The sequence below is a fragment of the Strongylocentrotus purpuratus genome, unplaced genomic scaffold (genome assembly GCF_000002235.5).
Source record: "Strongylocentrotus purpuratus isolate Spur 01 unplaced genomic scaffold, Spur_5.0 spur5_contig_870, whole genome shotgun sequence".
NCBI classification, from domain to species: Eukaryota; Metazoa; Echinodermata; class Echinoidea; order Camarodonta; family Strongylocentrotidae; genus Strongylocentrotus; species Strongylocentrotus purpuratus.
In genome coordinates, this window is record NW_022145580.1 from 307,674 (window position 1) to 329,754 (window position 22,081).

The 22,081-nt window shown below is 37.2% G+C and overlaps 1 protein-coding gene across 1 annotated transcript; it reads right to left on the reverse strand.

Annotated features, from left to right (window-relative positions):
* Positions 1-173: 173 nt before the first annotated feature.
* LOC579747 (kinesin-like protein KIF9) lies at positions 174-16,561 on the reverse strand. The gene is made up of 16 exons (XM_011679871.2): positions 16,458-16,561; positions 15,059-15,184; positions 14,156-14,321; positions 13,786-13,892; positions 13,245-13,469; positions 12,507-12,683; positions 11,687-11,834; positions 10,949-11,160; positions 7,878-8,129; positions 7,365-7,525; positions 6,722-6,975; positions 6,257-6,379; positions 4,060-4,239; positions 3,666-3,766; positions 3,348-3,452; positions 174-3,063 (listed from the first exon to the last, which is right to left on the reverse strand). Exons 2-16 carry the CDS (start codon positions 15,152-15,154, stop codon positions 2,938-2,940), a joined length of 2,433 nt encoding a protein of 810 aa, XP_011678173.1. The 5' UTR covers positions 15,155-15,184; positions 16,458-16,561; the 3' UTR covers positions 174-2,937.
* Between the last annotated feature and the right edge of the window lie 5,520 nt (positions 16,562-22,081).

The following is a 22,081-nucleotide window of genomic DNA, read 5'->3' on the forward strand; positions in this document are numbered from 1 at the left end:
AGATATAGAGGTAGCGGGTACAGACAGAAATACATTCTATGGCCTTAAACTGCATCATAAAAAATGTGGAATTCAGTGATGTTGGAGAGCAAAGAATTCCTAGAAACTACTATTTCAATACAATTCAAGTTTTAACCAACCAAGATGAATGAACAAACAATGGTAGCCTAAAGTTGTTTGAATATGGACAATTTTCACATTTATTGTAACATGTATATGATACAACTATAAAAAGCAAATTCTCGCATGATTGACGAGAGTAGTATAAATGAAAATATATAAAACAAAATTAAAGGCAAATATTCTGAATTTCGTCTCAATATCTTTTACATTCTTTTTCCAGACATGTATGCATGAGCTGAAAAGAGACACTGTATACCAAGAAACAAAAACAATGCATGCTGGACGGAACAATGCACACACTGAAATAGGCTTACAGTAATACATATGAAGACTTCTCTTCATCATATACGGCGATCCTTAAACACACTATTCATGGAAAGAACTTGACATTGAAACTTCATGGCTTGTTCATTTGCAGTTCAAAGGGATTTAAATATTTAAAAACAGATTACTTTAATTTGAAGCAGAAATTAGAGAAGCAAATGTATATGTATGCAAAATTTGAGAACAATGCAATCAGTGAAAAAGTAAGATTTTTTAACAGTGAAGATCTAATATAAATTTCTAAACCAAAATACTCCCATTTGTTTAGTCTGCTAAATTTTCTCAAAGCTGCCAAATTTCTAAGTTCTTATAAAGTCAAACCTGTCTATTTATGCTAGCCAAGGGACACACAAAATGTGGCTACTATCGACAGGTGGCCTTTATAGACAGGTTCTTCAACATATATTTCATTCCGTAGAGAGACAATACATGTGACTGCTATATACAGGTGGTCTCTATATACAGGTGGCTGCTAAGACAGATCTGACTGTACTGGAACTATCTTTGTAAACTACCAGAGATCACTCTTCCCTTATCTATATATTTTTGTAAAGAGAGAACAAATCTTTGACATTCTGCGAGCAATCACATTACCAATTTCAACAAAATTAGATTTGAATATTCATATTGATCGACTTTCACAGTGACCCTTTTACCACAATTGTTTAATGTTTCTACAATATTCATCGATAAACTGCTTCCAGCTCTAATATTCTGCTTTGAATGAATGCAAACTGTTAATATCAGGGTTGTCTTGCCCTTAGTACTACAAGGTTGAATCTCGGATCAAAGATAACTTTTATCAGATGTAAATGTATGAGAAATGTCTTGAACATCTTACAAAATTTAAACATATCATGATTTTTTTTTTACGATTGAGATTTTTATGCTGCCTACTGAATCCCCACTGGAGCAGCCAATAGACTTGATTTTACTAACTAATTTTACTAACCAATTTCACTAACCAATTTTACTGACTAATTTTTGTAGTTGTCTGAAATAATCTACACCAAGGGAACGAGGATGGTCAACATAGATTTTTGAAATATCCAGTCTTGGCATGGCTCCAATGATTACAATACTAAAGATACACATAAGCTACATGCATGCTAGTGATAAATGAATCCTAACATATAGTATCTCTCATCATTATCCTTTAATTTATAAACATGTAAAAAGAATGTATAATGGATCACTTATTTCTAAACGAAAAAATCCTAAAACTTCAAAGTCAATGTGAACAGATGTCCATACATCTCAGCTTTCTCTGCTGCAAGGCTGCACAAAGTAACCAATGATAACATAACAATAATTTAGATGAAGAAAACTTACATTGACAAGCTCTGATTTTTCAAGCAAATATACATTAAATTATTTACATATACTTGTATATTATATACATTTATATACAACTCCAGAAAGAATCTCCAATGTTCCAATAAATTGTTATGGGAACACAGATGCAGATCTCTGACATAATCCTACCTCTACATCTCTTACATTTGACATTTTGTTCTTTTAACAAAAACATTCAGAGAATGATTTTTGTTGTGCATGACCAATAACTTTTGGAATGAATTGAATTGAGATATTTTGGATTTAGTCTACACATCTGAGCAGGTCCTCATAGGGTTTGATTATTTCCATGTCAATAACAGGGTAGCCTCGTCCGGGTTCACATGATAGCTATCCTGAGCAAAGCTAGATTTTTGCACACACATACTTTCCTATACAGTGAGAAATCTGCTACATGTACCGTAACAGAGAGACTTTCTAAGAAATGGAAATTTCACAACCTCAACTATTGCAACATCATTCTTATAAACCATACAGAAAACTCAATTGCCCATCACAGATGAATTTCATATATAAAGATGAAAGATAAATGAAATTTGACTTTATTTTACCCTATTAAGCTTCCAAATTAGTCTTATGTGCAAGATTAGAAGTGTTTACGATCAAATCAAGTTTTGAACTGGTTGCAATGTGGTTTATTAGTCTTCAATGCACCTTGAATAATCAACATCATCTTTGAACCTTCCAAATATTAGAATAATTCCATAAACGTGGCATTTCTCCTAGCACGATTAAGAGTTTCGTGTTACCAATCACATAGACTAAATTAATTTGATATTGCTTTGTTTACAGAAGAAGCCAAGTGCACTAATCCTCTGAACGATTCTCCACCATATGATAGCAATACTCAGTGCACAAGTGGTTATGGCTTCAACAAGAAAAAATACTAAGGCATCGTTATGTTAATTGCTCACCTGAATTGACCAGTACTATGTAAAGTGCTTTTTTTATGGATTTTTCAGAACTTGAATATGGATGGTTAATTGTCACCATTTATAGATATTGAAAATAAAAGCAATCAGAAAATGCTTATGCGACCTATGAGGCATCGATAACTCTGAATGGACACGCAGCTACTGCAAGTCCCATGCATATGTTGAACTGATAACGTTCATGGCAGATAGATTAATGCGGCTAGTTCTGAAGGATCATCATTGATGGTGGCTTGTTGCGGATGGTGATCGTTGGAGAGGTTACATCTCTTGGACGGTTCGATGATGCGTGGGGTTGTGGTTGATTCACAGCACTCTCCAAGATTTGCTGTAACAATAAAGAACATGAAAACTTGATGAATATTCAGTACATCCAATTACCGGTATGAATATTAATAAGAGCTTGCTTACTCCTCCTATGATCCTAATATTATCATCAACTATTTCTACTATATCATATTCTAAATGCCAATTATGAATGTTTTTGAAATTTCATTTAACACTTTATCTGCCCTTTTCCTAGCACTTCAGAAGAAATATTTATCCTTTCTAATTACCACATTCATAGCTGTAACCTCTCAATTATAAATTAATGAAAGAGCGTTTACTTACCCGTCTATCGGTTCTCATCTTAGCATTGTAGAAGGAGGCCGAGTCAGGATTCTCCATGAGAAGCTCGGATTGAAGTCTTTCAAATTTCTCTCCTTCATCTTCAGGCTGAAGAAAAAAAGAAAACAAAACTTATTTGCTCAGCTCAAAATTAGCTGGTTAAGAATTATCCTTCAGTATGGTTTTAAAGTGCTTTTCAAATTTCAATAGTTTTGAAATTCTCATCTTGTTGCACTCTCCATATAGATAGTGTAGTTCCACTTCTATGTGACACAGTAGCATGAGATATACAGAATAATACTTCAGGAACTATATACTCACCATGTCATACTGAGTTCCTGGTCTTGCTCCAACCCCTGCCACTGCACTACTCTGGCCTTCTTCAGTTGTCAAGAAACATTCACTATACCAGTTGTCAAATTCTGAGGAAGATCAAAAGCACATAGTCTTAAGTTCTGGTAATAACAGAAATTTACTAATTCAAACAAACCTTCAACTTTTCAAGGCTATAAGACATATAATTCTGGTAGAAAACGCATAATAAGCAAAGAAATATATGGAAATCAAAGAGTTTGTCCCAATCGAAGTACTTAATCACGGTACTTACATGCAGAGAAAAGATAGAAGGATATACGTAGAATGAAAACTAAGAAGCAACATTTAATACATGCAGAACATTGGACAGCAAGCCATAAACTATGTTCAACGTCCTTACCATTAACAAGTCTCTGTCTGCACTGGTCTACAAGCTTCTGACAGTACTGGATCTCTGATTTGATCTGCCGTAGGGCATCGTAATCACCACGGTAGGATGCTTTGAGTTCCTTTAGTTTCCTGATCATCTGAAACTCCTCCTCGCTAATCACCATCTCACCTTCCTCATTCACAAAGTCTCCTGACAAACAAAAGAATAATAATAATAATAATAATAATAACTAATGTGTTATTTACCAAGGGTAGCCACTTCAGTTATAAAACTGCTCTTCCAGCGGGCCCTGTATAACATAATATCATCGGTGGGGTGACAAAACCTTGTATCTCAAAAATTATGAATTTTCAGGAGAGGGAAAAAAACTTTCCTGTCTCAAAAAATTTAGTGCTGTGACACCGTCCTTTCTTTTTAAAACTGGAATATTTATACAATTTTTAATGTCATTGTTGAAATACAGTAAAATAATTGTTATTATTACCTTCTCCAATCTAATATGCTGAGCACCTAGTTAGAGGGCAGAAGGTCCCATTGTTTTAAGTCTTTGGTATGACTCGGCCGGGGTTCGAACCCACGACCTCCCATTCATGAGGCGGGCGATCTAACCACTGAGCCACCATGCCTGGTAATAAAAACTCTTATTGATTGTATATAAAATGTATGGTTCTTCTGTGATCATAACTGTTGTCACCATATATTATATTGTACCCTGCCTTTGACAAGTATTTTGTATGAATCAGGTGCAGATAGATTTCCAACAATGTGGGTAACAAATGGTAAACATATGCTTATAATTTTCATATCCAATACTCACTAGAGAGTAGAGAACTCTGATATGTTCGGGTACATTATCTTATGATTAACAAGATGGAACTTCGACTGCGCGCAGTCGAAAATGATGCCTCCGTCATAGAGCAATTTTACAAACCAAAACAGAAGAAATTTTTCGAATTCAAGTTCAATTGTAATCCATTAACAGGTTTTCAGAATATTGTGATTACAAGCTATTTTTGCATATACATAATGAGCCCATGACCTTTGACCTTATGAACCAAGAATCTACTCAGTTCATTGGCTCTGCAAGAAACATACATGACCTAAGTTGGTAGGAATCCATCAATCGGTTCTTGAGATAACGCGATCACGAGCTGTTTATGCATACATAATGTGCCCTGTGGCCTTTGACCTTTGACCTTGTGACCCCTAAATCTAATCAGTTCATCGGCTCTGCAAGTAACATACATGACCTAAGTTTGGCAGCAATCCATCAATCGGTTCTTCAGATAACGCGATCACAAGCTCGTTTTGCATACATAATGAGCCCTGTGGCCTTTGACCTTTGACCTCGTGACCTCAAAATCTAATCAGTTTTTTGGCTTTGCAAGTAACATACATGACCTAAGTTTGGCAGCAATCCATCAATCGGTTCTTCAGATAATGCGATCACGAGCTCGTTTTGCATACATAATGAGCCCTATGACCTTTGACCTCCTGACCCCAAAATCTAATCAGTTCATCAGCTCTACAAGATACATACATGACCAAAGTTTGGCAGGAATCCATCAACCAGTTCTTCAGATAACGCGATCACGAGCTCGTTCTGCATACATAATGAGCCCTGTGACCTTTGACCTTTGACCTCGTAACCCCAAAATCTAATCAGTTCATCGGCTCTACAAGATACATACATGACCAAAGTTTGGCAGGAATCCATCAACCAGTTCTTCAGATAACGCGATCACGAGCTCGTTTTGCATACATAATGAGCCCTGTGACCTTTGACCTTTGACCTCGTAACCCCAAAATCTAATCAGTTCATCGGCTCTACAAGATACATACATGACCAAAGTTTGGCAGGAATCCATCAACCAGTTCTTCAGATAACGCGATCACGAGAACGGGACGTACGTACGTACAGACGTACGTACGGACGTACGGACAACCCGAAAACATAATGCCTCCGGCTACTTCGTAACGGAGGCATAAAAAATACAATAAATTTGTCATTTAGATTACAAATCCTTGTATAGTCTGAATCCTTTTATGTTGTAGTATACGTTCCGTGGCATATCAAAACATATTTATAATATAAAATATGCACTAAAATTTGCGAGTTACACATGCTCAAAAAGTATTTTTTAAAACATCACATAGAGAAAAAACTAGTCGATCATCAATCATGAAAATGCCTGCATAAACCCACCTTGTTCAGCCTTCTCTTGCCTTAGTTTCTCAATAGTATTTCGCGTTACATCAATCTCCTGCTTGGTCATGTTGATCGACTTGGCTAAGTCTCTGCAATCTTTCCTCTTGGCCTTCAGGATGTCTGAATGAAAGACACAAAATATTCTGAAGTTAATGAAAATTGTTTTGTCATTGCAGTTTCATCAGGGGTACATTTAGATAATTGAAGTGGAAAACTATTCATCCCTAACACAGACGTTTTTTAGGCTTCAACTGTCCATCGCAGGGTTATTCTACAGTATTTTCTGAATGGATTTCCCTAGCATATTGCAATAAATTCATTCACAATTCAATTGCATTATATGACTTTTAAAGAAATGTTAAATAGAATACCGTACCTGAATCCCAACAATATGACCACTAACATAATTATAAGTATTTCAATTAAACTTCAATTAAACTTCTGCCAGCTATAATTTCTCACCTTTGTTTTCCACAAGTATCTTGTTGATCTCCTTGCCTTTCTCATGTTTGAATTCCTCAAACGCAACCGTCCTGAGTGGCGGAGTGGCTCTTCCCTGTGCACCGCCCTCTGCTGCTGGGCCCTGTGACCCTGCCACCGAGGCCGTCTCAGTGCGGATTGCAGACTCTTTAGTGTCTGGTCCAACGTTACCATTCCTGACAGGTGAGGCACGTTCCATGGTAGGTGAAGGGCTTGAGACACCTTTAGGTTGAGGGCTGCATATATAATAAATCCATGATAAACAAAATTTGAGTTTTTCAAGTCTTGCTTCTAATCATTGCTGACCATATGTTGTAAATCTCAGCTTCCATCTATAATTTTACCTAGAATCATCAACATTGGGCATATCCATCCTTTTAGGAAAATGTATTCAAGTCAAAAATTATAAATACAAAGTTTCACAAGAATGTTTTTTGTGGAAACTCTAGTAATAAGGCACTTTTGCAGACAATAAAATTGTGGGTATAAGTACTGGTGTCACATTTGAATTGACTAAAAGGTTATATTTTCTCATCAACGAAATTTATCAACAAGACACATAAATATCAAAGCATATATTAAGGCATTAGCACTAAATTAATGTAAGGAAATTACAAAGACTCACCTTCCCCTTTCCTTAGCTTTCCTTCCTCTTCCCTTTCTCGCCGACACAACAGATGAATGTGCTGGTTTAGATGAGGCTGGAGCAACTCCTATACCAAAGCCTTGTCCATCAACCTCTCCTACATACGTAGCACCACCATCCTCATCAAACACTACTCCAGCCTGCATGTTCAAATACAAAATTAAATCAGAAGGGCATTAGCTCAATTTGGGGTATGGAGGCGGCATGTTGGAGATTTTGCTCTAGCTTTTCTATTTTTAAAGACAAAATACATGTAATATATCCTTTCAAGCATTTATATCTAAAAATGTATGTACAATACCACATCGTGAAATTAAAACTATAGTTCTGAGCACAACCATGTCAAACTAAGAGAGGAACTGCGATTTTTATTAGAGAAACAAATAGTACCAAAGCATGGGCCTGAAGGCTTTGACAGATATTAGACATATTATTCAGCGTTAGAAGGCCATTGAAGTTGCTATTCCTACAATCATTACAACGGCTGCTTACCTTCTGTGCAGCAGCTACAGCATTAGGATCCATGCGATCGATGATGGTATACTTCTGCCTTAGACGACTTTCAACCTCACTGTCCATCTGACTAACCATGCTTTTAAATGTGCCAAAGATGCTCTGGATCTGTCGTATGTTGACGATATCGATCTCGTCCAGTGAGCCATCGAGGTAACGTCGTACCTGGTTATTGACCTCTAAGAGTTGAGTGTCTGACAGTGGCTCGTAACTCACCTGGCTTCGGTTGGCCTGTAATAAATCATGTGTTAAAGGCATCGTTTAACAATGTTAAATCTGAGATGCATGGTCCTACGTGCAATCAGTGTCTGTGATATGGTGTAATAATGAAGCCCTGAAAAAAATTGAACTTCAAAAAAGTAAAAAATCTTTGAGTGACTGGTTTTACCATACTCATTTCCCCCAATAGATGGTAGTGTTATGAAAACCGTTAGGAAAAAAAAAAAAAATGAAATTTTGATTTCCAATCATAAATATCTTGATAGTTAGACAGATGATCGGCTTGTAAAAGTCATGGGGTTCCTGACTGACCTAAAGGTTTATAATTATCATCGCAGCAAGAGCTAAATCCAGAATTTTTTTTCAGAATCTGAGACAAAGTTGCCCAACCCCTTTAACCCTATTTTAACTGGGCTATTTCAGACCAGGTTTTTACTGGGGAGGGGGGGGGGGGTCAATTTGACCCCCCCCCCCCCCCAAGATCTCGGCCGTTTCACTGCCGATCGCCGCGAAAATTTGCATACATGTCAAGTGAAGTGTATAGAATACTATGGTAATTTCAATTTTTAGAAAAATTCACTCAATTGCATATTTATGGTAATTTATGCAAATAAGGTCATAATATTCACATTTTTGCCCATAAATCATACATTATTCTTATTTAAGCATTCTTTTTCACTACATATATTTGTTAGACCATTTGGAATAATAATACAACACAAAAAATTGGAAGAACCAGATTATTCCTTATGTTATTTCTTGTTTTGATAGTTTATTATATATTTCATTGTTTTTTAACTTATGTATTTTATTGTTTTTGTTGTTTTTGTTGTTTTATTTCATTTATAACTACAATTCAACTATTTTGACCCCAATACAAACACCTAAACTTTAAACAAGACTAAATAACCAATGTTTTATCTCTTTTTAGGAACAAGGGAAACGCTCTCGGCGGTCTCGCCTGCATTACGCAATTCGATATGATGAAAAATTGAGGTTGGAACATTATTTATAGGCACGGTGACCCATTAGCAGGCCCCACAAAATGAAATCCTTTTGAATATAATCAGCATTTTGAAGTGAATATTGACTAAGAATCATCAAAAGAATTATTTAATATTAATTGTACCACGATCGATAACTTGAATGAAATATGAACAAATTAATATAAAAAAATGATTTATTAATTCTCATATTAAGTTGTGAAAACATAATCCAAGTCTACTGACCTAAAATGACCTTTGACCTTGTGACCTGGAATTTGTGTCATATGATTTGTGATACTTGATAACCCTTGTGTACAAGTTACATGGAATTTGAACAAACAATTTTGAAAATATGCTAAAAATTCAAAATCTTGATGTTGATGCCACAACAAATTCTAAGTGTGTTGACCTAAAATGACCTTTGACGTTAACTTAGTGACCTGAAATACTGATCACTTAATTAGGGATACTTGATAACCCTATAGTCCAAGTTTCATTGACAAAGAACTTAAACTTTCAAAATTATATAAAAAATTCAAAAAATTAACCTTTCGTTAAGTTTTTGATGATGATGCCACAACATAGTCCAAGTCTGTTGACCTGAAATGACCTTTGACCTTGACTATGTGACCTGAAATGCTACTAACATAATTGGGGATACTTGATAACCCTATAGTCCAAGTTTCATTGACTAAGAACTTAAACATTCAAAATTATATAAAAAATTCAAAAACTTAGCCCTAGGTTAAGTTTTTGATGATGATGCCACAACATAGTCCAAGTCTGTTGACCTGAAATGACCTTTGGCCTTGACTTTGTGACCTGAAATTCTACTCACATGATTGGGGATACTTGATAACTCTATAGTCCAGGTTTCATTGACTAAGAACTTATACTTTCAAAATTATATTGAAAATTCAAAAACTTAACCTTAGGTTAAGTTTTTGATGTTGACGCCGCCGCCGCCGCCGCCGCCGCCGCCGCCGCCGCCGCCGTCACCGTCGCCGTCGTCACCGGAAAAGCGGCGCCTATGTCTCGCTTTTTTGCTACGCAGGCGAGACAAAAATGACATTTCCATATGTTTTGTACACAAATCACAAAAATGAGCGATTTTCGGGCCGACATGCGAAGACAAAAATTGAAAAAATTGTTTTAAAAGATGCGTAAGACTCAAAAGAAAAAAGTCATGAAAGGAAAATTTATTATCTGCCGCAGTTTCGGAGTATTCGCGAAATTTCTACAGGGGGGGGGGGGTCAAATTGACCCCCCCCCCCAGTTAACGTAGGGTTAAGGGTATTCCTCTTCTCTTCAGAAAATTATAAAACTTCATACAAATGGTGCATGTGAAAGTAAAAATAGGATGAATCAAAATACAATAGAAGAGAAATAAGAGGAAAGTTTCCTAACAAAGGCGTAGCTAGTAGAAGAGTTAGCATGATTCAGAAGAATAACTCAATACTACAAATATATCAATTTCAGAAGTTTGCTTCTAAACAAATGCAGAAAATAGTAAAGAAGATGCAATAGAAAATGGTAAAATTTCCTCTTACCATATCTAAAAATATTCATCATGTTTGAAATACTCCAAAATGCTTTCATCTTGAATTTCAGAATAGATTTTTAATAAAACTCAAAAGAAGAAAAAGACTTACAAGTATACACCATACACTACATTTCAAATGTTTTTGATCGATGCATTCATTTCTCGCTGGCTATATAAACTGCCAAGATCTGTTAAATACCAGTTTCAATAACATCTTGTATCATATTTACAACACATTTCTCCCTGCTCTGACATGCAGTAAGAACCCTGCATTCCCTGTAGTAATGCATTGTTAGACTTACCAGCGTATCATGCATAGTGAGTTCATGCTTCAAATGCCTGATCTCTTTCTCTAGTTTCTTGACCAGCAATGCCGGATCAAAGAACTCGTTGACAGCTGGATTCACAGCGACACACATCATTCTTGTAGCGAAGCGCATGGTTGAGATGGTCTCCTCTATCTGCTTGGCTTCTCCCCACACGTTGGCTATCATGATGGTGTTACAATTCCCACCTGTGGCATAGAAAAGTACAGTCAAGAGAAACATATGTTACATTTTTTCATCAGACCTGAAGAAATTGTTTGTCTCAGTACAATCAGAATTTTACTCATGTCAAAATAGATTCTTTATGTTTGTTGCAGTAGAGAGTGTGAGTTCTCAAAGCGGGACTGCACTACTTGTAGCTACTTACGCCCTCTATATAGCAAACAATGCCTAAGCAGTACCCGTTAGTCCCCCATGGTCCCCTTTTTCCTATGATAATGAAGAGCTGATTTGATAAGACAACCACCTGTCAGTGACCATGCAGGGAGGTCTAATCCCTCCTGGCCAAACTAGTGCAGATAGGCTTTAAATTAAGTATTTTCAATGAAAATGAGCAAAACTTTAAATTAATTTCTTCACTTCTAATCTTTTTGTTCCAATCTGAAGCATTTAGATTTCAAATACATGGCACCATGTCGCAAGAATCCATCGTAGTAAAAGGAGACTTTGAGTAGTGCCAGTTAAAGCTTTCTGAACATGTTAATTATAACCTACCCAATGAATCTTTGAGACAGTGTGTTAGCTTGGTCTGCCTGTACGGTATATGCTCTCGTCTCCGATCAGCCAATGCAATGGTCGTCTGCTCTAGGAATGTCAAGGATTTGTTGATGTAGACAGCCTCTTGCTGAGTCTTACCTTCAGACTGAAAAAAAAACAATCACAAAGATGATGGCAAAGTTGCAACGTCTCTAGTACCGCTATACCTCTATTCTACAAATAATGTTTAAATTTGCGATATATGTATATGTATCACTTCAACTATCTATTTTATGCATACTTTTGATGAGCTTTGGTCCAATCATCAGCACACATGACAATAACAATTTCTCAAGATAACCCTGTCATATAATGTTCTGCAAATATGTACTTTAAACTGAAGTAAAATCTCATCTACAGTTCATGAAATAAATTGGTAAATAAGCAAAAACTGATTAAAGAACTGTAATGTAAGTAAATATACTGAGACTGAGTCCTTGAGCAAATGACCCTAAGCAATCTCTCATGTACATGTAGTACCGCTGGAAATGTTATGAACCAGAGCAAAATAACGCTGAGTTCATATAGGAAATATATGTATTCAGATAAACATATCTCAGCCAATACTTAACCTAGTCAATTGGTTTTCGAAATTTGGACATTATTTTTTATGCTCTTTCGGAAAATGAAGAAAAAAAATTGAGAAATTCTAAAAATAGATTTTTGATGACATCACACTTCACCACTCTATAGAAAGGCTCCATATCTTTAGCTCTTGTATCTTTGGAGTAAGCTAGTACAGCAGACGTTTAGAGATTGATAACTAGCTCTTACTTACCCCTGTCTTGCTAAGCCGCTCTGAGCCAGCGAGATCAACCAGGTTGAACTTGCTTCGGATGTATTTAGCATTGGACTCGGTTCTGGATCTTGATTCCACATGGATGGTGAAGATACAGTGAGATCTAGAAGAGACGCTGTTCAGAGCATGAGAGGCGATGGCACGGTTGGTCTCACCCTAAGAATTAAAATCATTTGATGGACTTAACAGATGGGTAACATATATTTCATTGCTTCACAAAATATATAAATTTTGAAATTGCTTGGTACATGTTACTTGCTAATAAACATTTATGTTTACATGTACTGTATGCAAAGGCTCTGTAGAAATAAGAAAAGTCATCTTAGAAAATGAACATTTAGGTTTCAATCATGACACAATAATGCCTATAGGGGCCTAGATGTAAAATATATCTTAAAGGTATAGACTAGTATCTCCAAAGCAAAATGCTGCTACCAATACGATTTTTTATCTCTCTCTCTCTCTCTCTCTCTCTCTCTATTTTCTTTTTCTCCAGGAAAGCCAAATAGTCATAGCTGTAAAGAAAACATTCAAGCATCAACTGACTAAACAGAATTTATCAATTTGCATAAAGCCTGGACTAATAGGTGAATATATTTCTAAGAAAATGCAAACTTGATTTAGTTGTGAAAATTTCTGCAAAATGCAGCTGTACTGGATGAAATATCTCTTTGGAGTAATTATTCAGAAGAGTTCATTTTACTTTCAAATATATACCTCAAAGAGCAGATTAAGGGCCTCCTCTTCATTGTGAGCTAGATGAACGCTCAAGCCTTTGATATTGATACCAAACTCATCCTCTGTGATCGTCATCTGGGGAAGTCCCTGAATGCTGTAAGGCAGGGTCGATAAGAGGTCAAACATGGTCTCGTTGTAGATCTCTAAATAGCTGATACGAACAGTGATCGCTTGCTCTGGTCTATCCTCTATTTCCTTGTAAACCTGAAGCATGAGAAAACGGAAAAAAGTGTGACAAATATATTAATGAATTATCTCTCTGTCCCAAATACAGAAATTATATTTTTGTCTCTTTTTTAATATTTTATTTTGAGTCCCGTCCTGCCAGAAAGTATCCCCGCAATATTCTTACATGTATACAACAAAGATAAATTGACAAACACATACGTGGAAGATATTCACAGTACATAATGCTACTTGTTCCTATTCTTTTGTCGATTCCAATGGCAAATGAGAGAGCTTAACCTTTGTATTGTGTTCCCTTCCTACAACATAGTATGTATCACTACTCAATACATACCTGTGCTATAGCCCTGGGGATGACTCCTCTCTGTTTGTAGTTCTCGGTTGCTCCAGTCATTGTGTATGTCTTACCCGCACCAGTCTGACCATAACACAATAACGTCCCTAGAAGAAGAAAAAAAATGCATCAAAGTTAGCTTAATTCAAATCTTTAATATCAGATCACACTCAATCTCAATCTCTCCAAAATGATATGGGTATAGACAAAAAGTAAAAGAAAACATACATTAAAATTTGTCTTTGAAAATAAACATTCTCAATTAAGCATGTTTCATTACCTGAAAATTATTTCATGTTCATTCAACCTCTATTCACTTGGGTGCTATCCCAAGTTATCTCAAGCATTATTCAATGAGTCAAAAGCTTACCATTATAGCCATCAAGTAGCTGTGTGACAAGAGGGGAAGCCACTTCTTCATACACCTTATCTTGACTAGCATTATGAAGAATTCCATCCATCTTAAATGACCAGTCCAACATCTGATTGTTGACCACGCCTCTCTTTACATCTTTCTTGGCATGGATATTGACAGTCTGTGGCAAAAAAAGATTAGAGTGATATTTTATCATGCACTCATTTAATTTCATATTTGTAATCATACCATGAAGATCACACATAACATTGTTCTGGATACATGTTTGTTGTATCCAGGGTTTGAAAATATAAGTTACAGGTCATCCCTTAACCAAGATATCATTAATTCTACTCAGCCAATTCAGCTTTAAGACCCAAAATTTGATCAGTTATTCAAATTGTAAGCTTTTGTGAAAAACTTTTTTTTTAATATATATAATTAGAATCCTAAATCTATGATAACATTGAAAACTGAAGAAATCTTTTGAACAAATACTAAGAATAATTCTCAGTTTCCTTGAGTAAATTGTCCTAGCTGTCACTGATTATATTGGAATTTATGGTTCAAAAGTGATTGAAATCAATGAAAGAACATTAAGCAAAGTAGACTAAATATATTTCTACTATCGAAAAGTAAATTAGTTGATGGTGATTTTTTTTTTTTGAGGGTGTGTCATGTGTGTGTGTGTTTTTATGTTTCTTTGTCTGTTTATTTTTAATAAAAGAACAAAAGAATAAGAGGAACATCATCACAGTAGAAGTTTTTGAAAAACAATATTATTTAGATTTACCAAGGTCTACATGTATGTCTAACTTTAAGAAAGCAAAGTTGAATTCTTTTCAAACAAAGACTAAACAATGACTCTGCTCAGTTGGCTGATAAGCAGTTTATGGTCTAGATTGATTGAAGACCTACCTTGCCATCTGGATTGAGCTCAATCATATCCTGAGCAAACTTGTCCGTCGGCCTGGTGCGTACAAAGACGCGGACCTTGCTGCTTCGCTTATTCATCAGGGATGTTTCACTTGATTTAAGCACTCCCTACAGAAAAAAGAGGAGAAAATACTTTTGAAGTGCTGCTAGGTCTTAAAGAGAAACATACAACTCCAACTGAACTTGAAAGGTCTAGTCTCACATCGACATGAGTTATAGATCATTCTTGAAATGAATTATTAATGTTAAAATCACATAAAATTGCCACTCCCAGTCCCAGGATAGATGCATAGATCTAGTCTATTTAATAAAAATGACTTAACCTACATGTAATATGCTGTCATTGCACTTGGCTGACAAGTTCATTTAAGTGTAGATCTAGTTTTAACTTAGAGATTGTTTTGTATATTTGTATGGAAACTCTTTGTGTATTTTCAACACCTAAACTAGATAGTTCATACTCTAGATCTAGATCTATTGTCTTTTTTACCATTCTGAGAATAGATGCATCATCCATGTAGATTGGAGTTTGAGCAACAGAGTAATCATCTTCCACTTGGAATTCATCAGAATCATCTGCCCCATCATTAGAACCCTGGTTTGATCTTGATCCACCCTTCCCTTCACTACGACGACCTTTCATTTTCATATTTCCTGGAAACCTGCTGGCTGGACTTCAACTTCTAGAATTTTCAATTTGTCTATATAGGTCTAAGGTCTACTATAGACCTAAAACAAGTTCATTTGAACAAGTTAGATCTGCCTCTAGCTCTGTATGTGACTTTGATATCCAAATTAATATCAGCCTGCTGAGCTGAGCCTACACTCAGTAATTTAGTTTAGAATTTTCAGCTATTTGAAAGTGTAGATCTATCTAGTCTATTTTCAATTTTGTCCCACAAAATGATTGTGCTCGAATTGTGTGTGGGAACTGGCAACTAATGTTGTTTATTAGCATTGCTATTGTTGTTTTTCCTGATTAGTGATGAAACAATAAACACGTCACAAAAGGTAACTAAATGCGCTTAGAGTCTAGACCTATAATAATGCGCAAATACAACACAAATCCTGACTCGATCGCCTAGCCTGAGCTGCGCCTGCCCGATAGACTGCCCGGCCCGAAGGGGCATTCGCAAAATTAGCGAGGGCCTAGCACCTAGGTCACGGCTCAGCCAACACTACGGGCATCGATAATGCTGCTAATATCCTGTTGATTGCAGGCGCAGCGTGAAGGACGAGCGATCGCGACATCTACCAACGCCGGCATATTTCATGAACTTTTTGCTTTTAACACTTCTTTCGTGATCTAACATTTACATGAACTGATTCAACCATTACTTACTTAAATTTTAACAATTACAATTCATTCATTCATACTTACCAAAATCTAAAATGTTGATGATATTTACAATCGTCAAAATCCAAATTCGTCTGTGCGTACTGCTCGTACGTACGTATACAATAAACGTTTATATTTATACGGCGCGCGCGCACATGACGCGTCCGTCATATTACGCGTTTGATTCTTTTCGTTTATGTACACGGCGTCGCCGTTGTTAGGGCTTCTGCGCATGCGCTCATTGTCTGCATTAGTGCATCGTACCGTCCTGAACATCAGTTTTCTAATCAAAATATTCCTTTTTCATTATCATTTCGGTTGAATTCATACTAATGTCGTTACCTGTTTGTAGTTTTGATATAGGATCTATTTTCAGGGCCCCACAAACAAGTTTTGTTGAATGAAATACCCTGGTCAAGTATTAATAAATGAATAAATGGAATTTTAAAGGTAAAGACCAGTATTGGCAACGCCCCAATTTCAAAAATGAAATGGAAGCTCTCATTACCAATCATGTGAAAGAATATGTTTTGACTAATACATGATGATAAAAAATTTGCCGGGAAACCGCCTACTAATTCATATATTTGGTAAACTTATTTCTCTCATGGTCTGGTGAGAGAGATAGGGTAGTCCCATATACATCTTTCTGTGTATAGTGCTTGTAACTTTACGAAGAATGGGCCAAATTTCTTATCATTTTGATGATTCCAGAACCTTGCAGATGCTAGATGCTAGATGATCAACCTTTTCTGATCGATTCCACAACGTTTCTTTCACAATGCAATCGCATGACCATTACTGGTCTTTACCTTTAAAAATTAAATATTATCACAATCAATGGGGAGGGGGGGGGGATGAGCATAATTTTTATTTCGTATTTGACCCCGAAAATTCGAAATCGTGCCAACCAATATCTCACTTAGTGGGAGGGGGGGGGAGCGGGTTGTGTGATCACTTACTAAACTGAAAAGATATATATATTGGATAAGGCAGACTAATGGTGCATGGTGCATGGTTGCAACCATGCACCATTAGTCTGCCTTATCCAATATATATTTTGCTCTGCCCATAAGCATTGAGCACTGTACGGAGGAATAGACCAAATCTTAGTATATATATATATATATATATATATATATTTAATAGCCAGGGGGGACCCGGGCCCGTCTCCCCCCCCCCCCCCACCCTCCCCCGTGGATCCGCGCCTGGGCCCTACCTACTAAATGATTTTTTTTTTTTTTTTTTTAATTTTGCCCCCCAAAATTTGAAAATCGCGCCGACCAATTCTTCGCTCATTTGGGGCGGGGGTGGGAGGGGGAAGTGAACACTAAAAAAGTCACGCCGACCTTATTTTTTTCTCAACATCCATTGAAATAGAAAGTATCGTAGTAGAAAAATCTGAATTAACCTATAGCTTTGTATTAGTCGTAGCCTTGTCATGATATCCACAATCTTCGATCAGGGCTTAACAAGTTCCCGCTTTGATTGTAGCTGTAGGCTATGAGAGGCCGGTAGAGAGAGAAAGAGAGAAAGAGAGAGAGAGAGAGAGAGAGAGAGAGATAAAGCGAGAGGGGTGAGAGAAGAGAAACAGAGAGAGAAGTGGATAGGGAAAACATTTTTAATCTCCTTTCCATGACTTTTCCCTCTATCTTTCTGTAACCATCTCTCCCTTATTTGCTTTCACGCTCCCACCCGCCATCTCTCTCTCTCTCTCTCTCTCTCTCCCTCCCTCTCCCCCTCCCCCATTCTCTCTCTCTCTCTCTCTCTCTCTCCCTTTTCCCTCCTTCCCCTTTTCACTCTCTCCGCCACTTCCCCTTACTCCCCCTACCCCTTACCTCTCCCTCTCCATCTCTCTCTTCCCTATTTTTTTCATAATGTCATCGTAGCTGCACTACTTTAATTAAAATACTGTATACACATGAAAATTACACGGAATCTAAACTCAATGACCGACAACTTGTTTAATACGTGTCATCTACACATCTACTACAACTAATTGTGGAAAGAACATTGACAAAGAAGTAAATATTTCAAACCCAGGTCCTTGAACCAGTGTAATACGAAATACGAGTGCGCCTTTAGCAGGGTACACAAAACAATATAACAGAAACAATAAAACTATGGCAAGTCGGCTTAAGCGGGCTTTAGCGTTGGACATACAGATAACAACTAAATTATTCATACCCCTAGTAAATTTGATATATTTGTATTTTTCGTAACAATAAATTACTCAAGAATAAACAATGGACTGGTTGAATTGGGGCCATTGATGAATACTGTTAGATGTAAGCTTTCATAATGTCCCATTATCAAGAAACATAAAGGGGACAAATACATTTTCACTTACTTCCAAAAATTACAAAACTTGGTAGGGGTATGAGTAATTTAGTTGTTAATGCTATGTTTGATTTGGTTTCCTACGCGTACCAATCCTAGAGTAATTCCTTTGATGTTAATCTTTTTTCTTCGGAAATGTACCCTCTTAATAATTTATTGATCCAATTTCTACACCGTCGCCGTAAAGAATATAAATTTTGTACTACGGCTATATGCTATCATAATGGTACAAATTTGAAAGGCTAACCTAATTGAAATATTCAGACAATCATCGTCACCTCATAATTTGGGCAATAATGCCTAGTCCAGAATCTGACTGGTTCTTATATTTTATCTCTATAATATTCCCTAAATTTGAATCAAGCCGCCGAAGATGGCGTTGCAAAAAGTCGAGGATCACGAGCCGTCATCATCGGTTTGCAGCAAGAAGTGGTAGATCACGGACTCTGAAGTGGGGATTTATTATCTTTAAATCAAATCGGCCAGATCCTGGACTAGTATTGAGGTTGTAACATTGTAATTACGCTTTCTTCCCTCTTAGCATTGATTTCCGGACTTTCGGGGCAGATATTATGCACTCAATGAGATTCGATCATACACAATACCAGTCGCGTACGCAGAGCGGGGGGGGGGGGGGGGGTAAACCCCCCCCTCAAATATTTTGTTTGTGTAAAAAAGAAATGAAAAAGAACACCCCCCCTCAAATATTTTGTTTGTGTAAAAAAGAAATGAAAAAGAAATGAAAAAGAAAATGACCAAGATGACCTTACCTCCCCCCCCCCCCCCCCCCCCCCCCTCACTGAACCAAATATCGGTCGGCATAATTTTCCGATTTCCGGGACTAAACAAAAATATATTTGCTCTTACCCTGATCGGACTCATGTTCGAAACTGTGTCACGCTTTTCAGATGGTGATGTTAAAGGTCGGTCCGATACGTAAATAATTTTATCTGATTGATATATCTGTGAAAACCCTAATTAATTTCACAGTCATACCCCCCCCCCCCTACCCGTCTAGTACCCTTTTCACATCTATTTTTCTTAACCCCGGACTATCCTTAACCCCATACTATCCTTAACCCCATACTATTTTTTTTGCTGTTCACATCTATTTTCTTAACCCCGGACTATGTGCTTAGCCGGGGTTAAGAAATTTCACGCGATTCACACTACGTTCGCCTTAGCCCCGGACTATTCGATAGCTCATGAATATTAATGCTTTTGCTACCGCGCAAAGCGTTTTCCCTTTATTATTTTACCGATCCAAATCAATTACCCATTTTTCATCCAATTCACTTGATAAATTTACCTACGTAAATATGACTGATAATGAAAAATGCAATAAAAAATTATGAGCTACATGTTTTTTCACTATTTTTTTAAATCAATTTTATAATAAAGATTTTTTCATAATGACCTCTGCCTCGTAAAAGACTAAACGTCAATACAGAGAGCATGCATGCGTAACGTGAACTGCATGCATGCGTAACGGGAACTGCATGCATAGCGCGCGATAAATGCAAATTCACGACCACACGACCACGCTGTCTGTGATTGGCTGTTGCTTAGCCCCGCTTCTCCTTAGCCCGGTTCGGTATCACACTACGCAGCTTAGCACCACAATTGCCCGGCTAACCCCGCAATTGCCCGGCTAACCCTGCTATTTTGCAGGGCCAGATAGTCCCGTACTATTTGTGGGGTTAGCCCACTTTGGCAAAACGTAATGTGAACAGAAAGCCGGCTAAAATTACCCCGGGTAATTGGTGGGGCTAAGGAAGGAATTGGTGGGGCTAAGAGCCCCCTTAGCCCCACCTATTTCCCGGGGTTAAGCAATATTTGGTAGATGTGAAAAGGGTATAGGAGGCTGTTCACACCGGCATAGATAGCGCGCGCTAGACCGCGCTATCTCTGCGGTTTGGAAGGTACAACGTCGTTTCGGTCCGCCCAACAGCGAGCCAAAACGGCGTGCCACTGGAGCACCTCTTGGGGGTGGTCCACGAGAGAGAGCGCGGTCTAGCGCGCTAGAAAAAAAGGGGTGCTACGATAGACCGAGCTATCTCATTGCGGTGTGAACAGCCTCTAAGAAATCATGGATCCGCCACTTTTATTAAACTACAGCACTTCACTCCTCTGGCATGCCGGGTGCGAAGAAAGAGGAAGACGGAGGTTTGACGGTCACTGCACATGTACAGGTTGCACAAGGTTCTCTCTAATCACAGCCTTCATCAGATCGCAGTGATCCCTAGAAAAATGGATAAGAGGAAATGGGGTGAATGAAAGAAAAACATCATTATGAACCATTTCTTTTTAATTTGTTTCCTCTTTTGATAAATTGAATCGCTATCAAGTATTGTTGTGTTGGTAGATAGGGTAATTAATCTTACCCTGAAACTTGTGTGGTTCAAAGTCTAGCTTTGAGCATCCCTGAACATAATTATCAATAACCACCCACCACCATTCATGAATAATTATGATTAGCTAACTCCTGGACTGATTAATATTTGTTTTTCACGTGAACGGATCATTAAAACATAGCTATAGGTTAACGAAGCTCTGCTTACAATCTCCGTCATTGCTTCATCTGGTCCATGGTCCGAGCCAGTTTCAGGAGCAGTGTCTTCCTCCGCACCGCTGTTTCCATCTTCGTCGGTGGGCTGGACGCTCACTGGCAGCATCTCTGATTTGTCTCCTTCCTGCAAAAATGAAAGAGAAAATGATTACATTTTAATACGTATAGTGGTATAAAATTAAATGAGTTCATTTAGTAACCCAGTTGGTGCATGTCATACAACATTACTGCACTAACTCTGCAAAGTCATGAGCTGGGATTAAGAAATGGTCACATCTTGGCCTTCACGGGGTAACATCGACCCGACTTTGGAGTTTGTTTGGGGGCTCAGGGGCTAAACCCGCCACCTACGTTCAGACTGACAACCTTTTTGTCAATGAGTTAAATGAGGGTCAAAGCTTATCGGTAACATTTTGTGAGAATATTTCAGGACAAGATCCCATATGAAATCATAACGACATGACATTATCATCGAGGTCGATGCATCATTAGAATATTTCAAAGCTTCCATTATTATTTAGGGCTGGGCACGTGATCTCTCAAATAATCTAGTGACTAAAACAGTTGTCTGTCACGGTAAAAAAAATCACAAAATAATATTTATTGATTCAATAACAATAAATTATTCATGACTATGGATAGATAAATTCCTAAAATGATTATGGCAAATTTCAGATTTAACATGGTGACGATTGGATATGACACTATAATATTGACAGTACTACAATATCAACTTTAAATGTCTGCCTCTTGTATA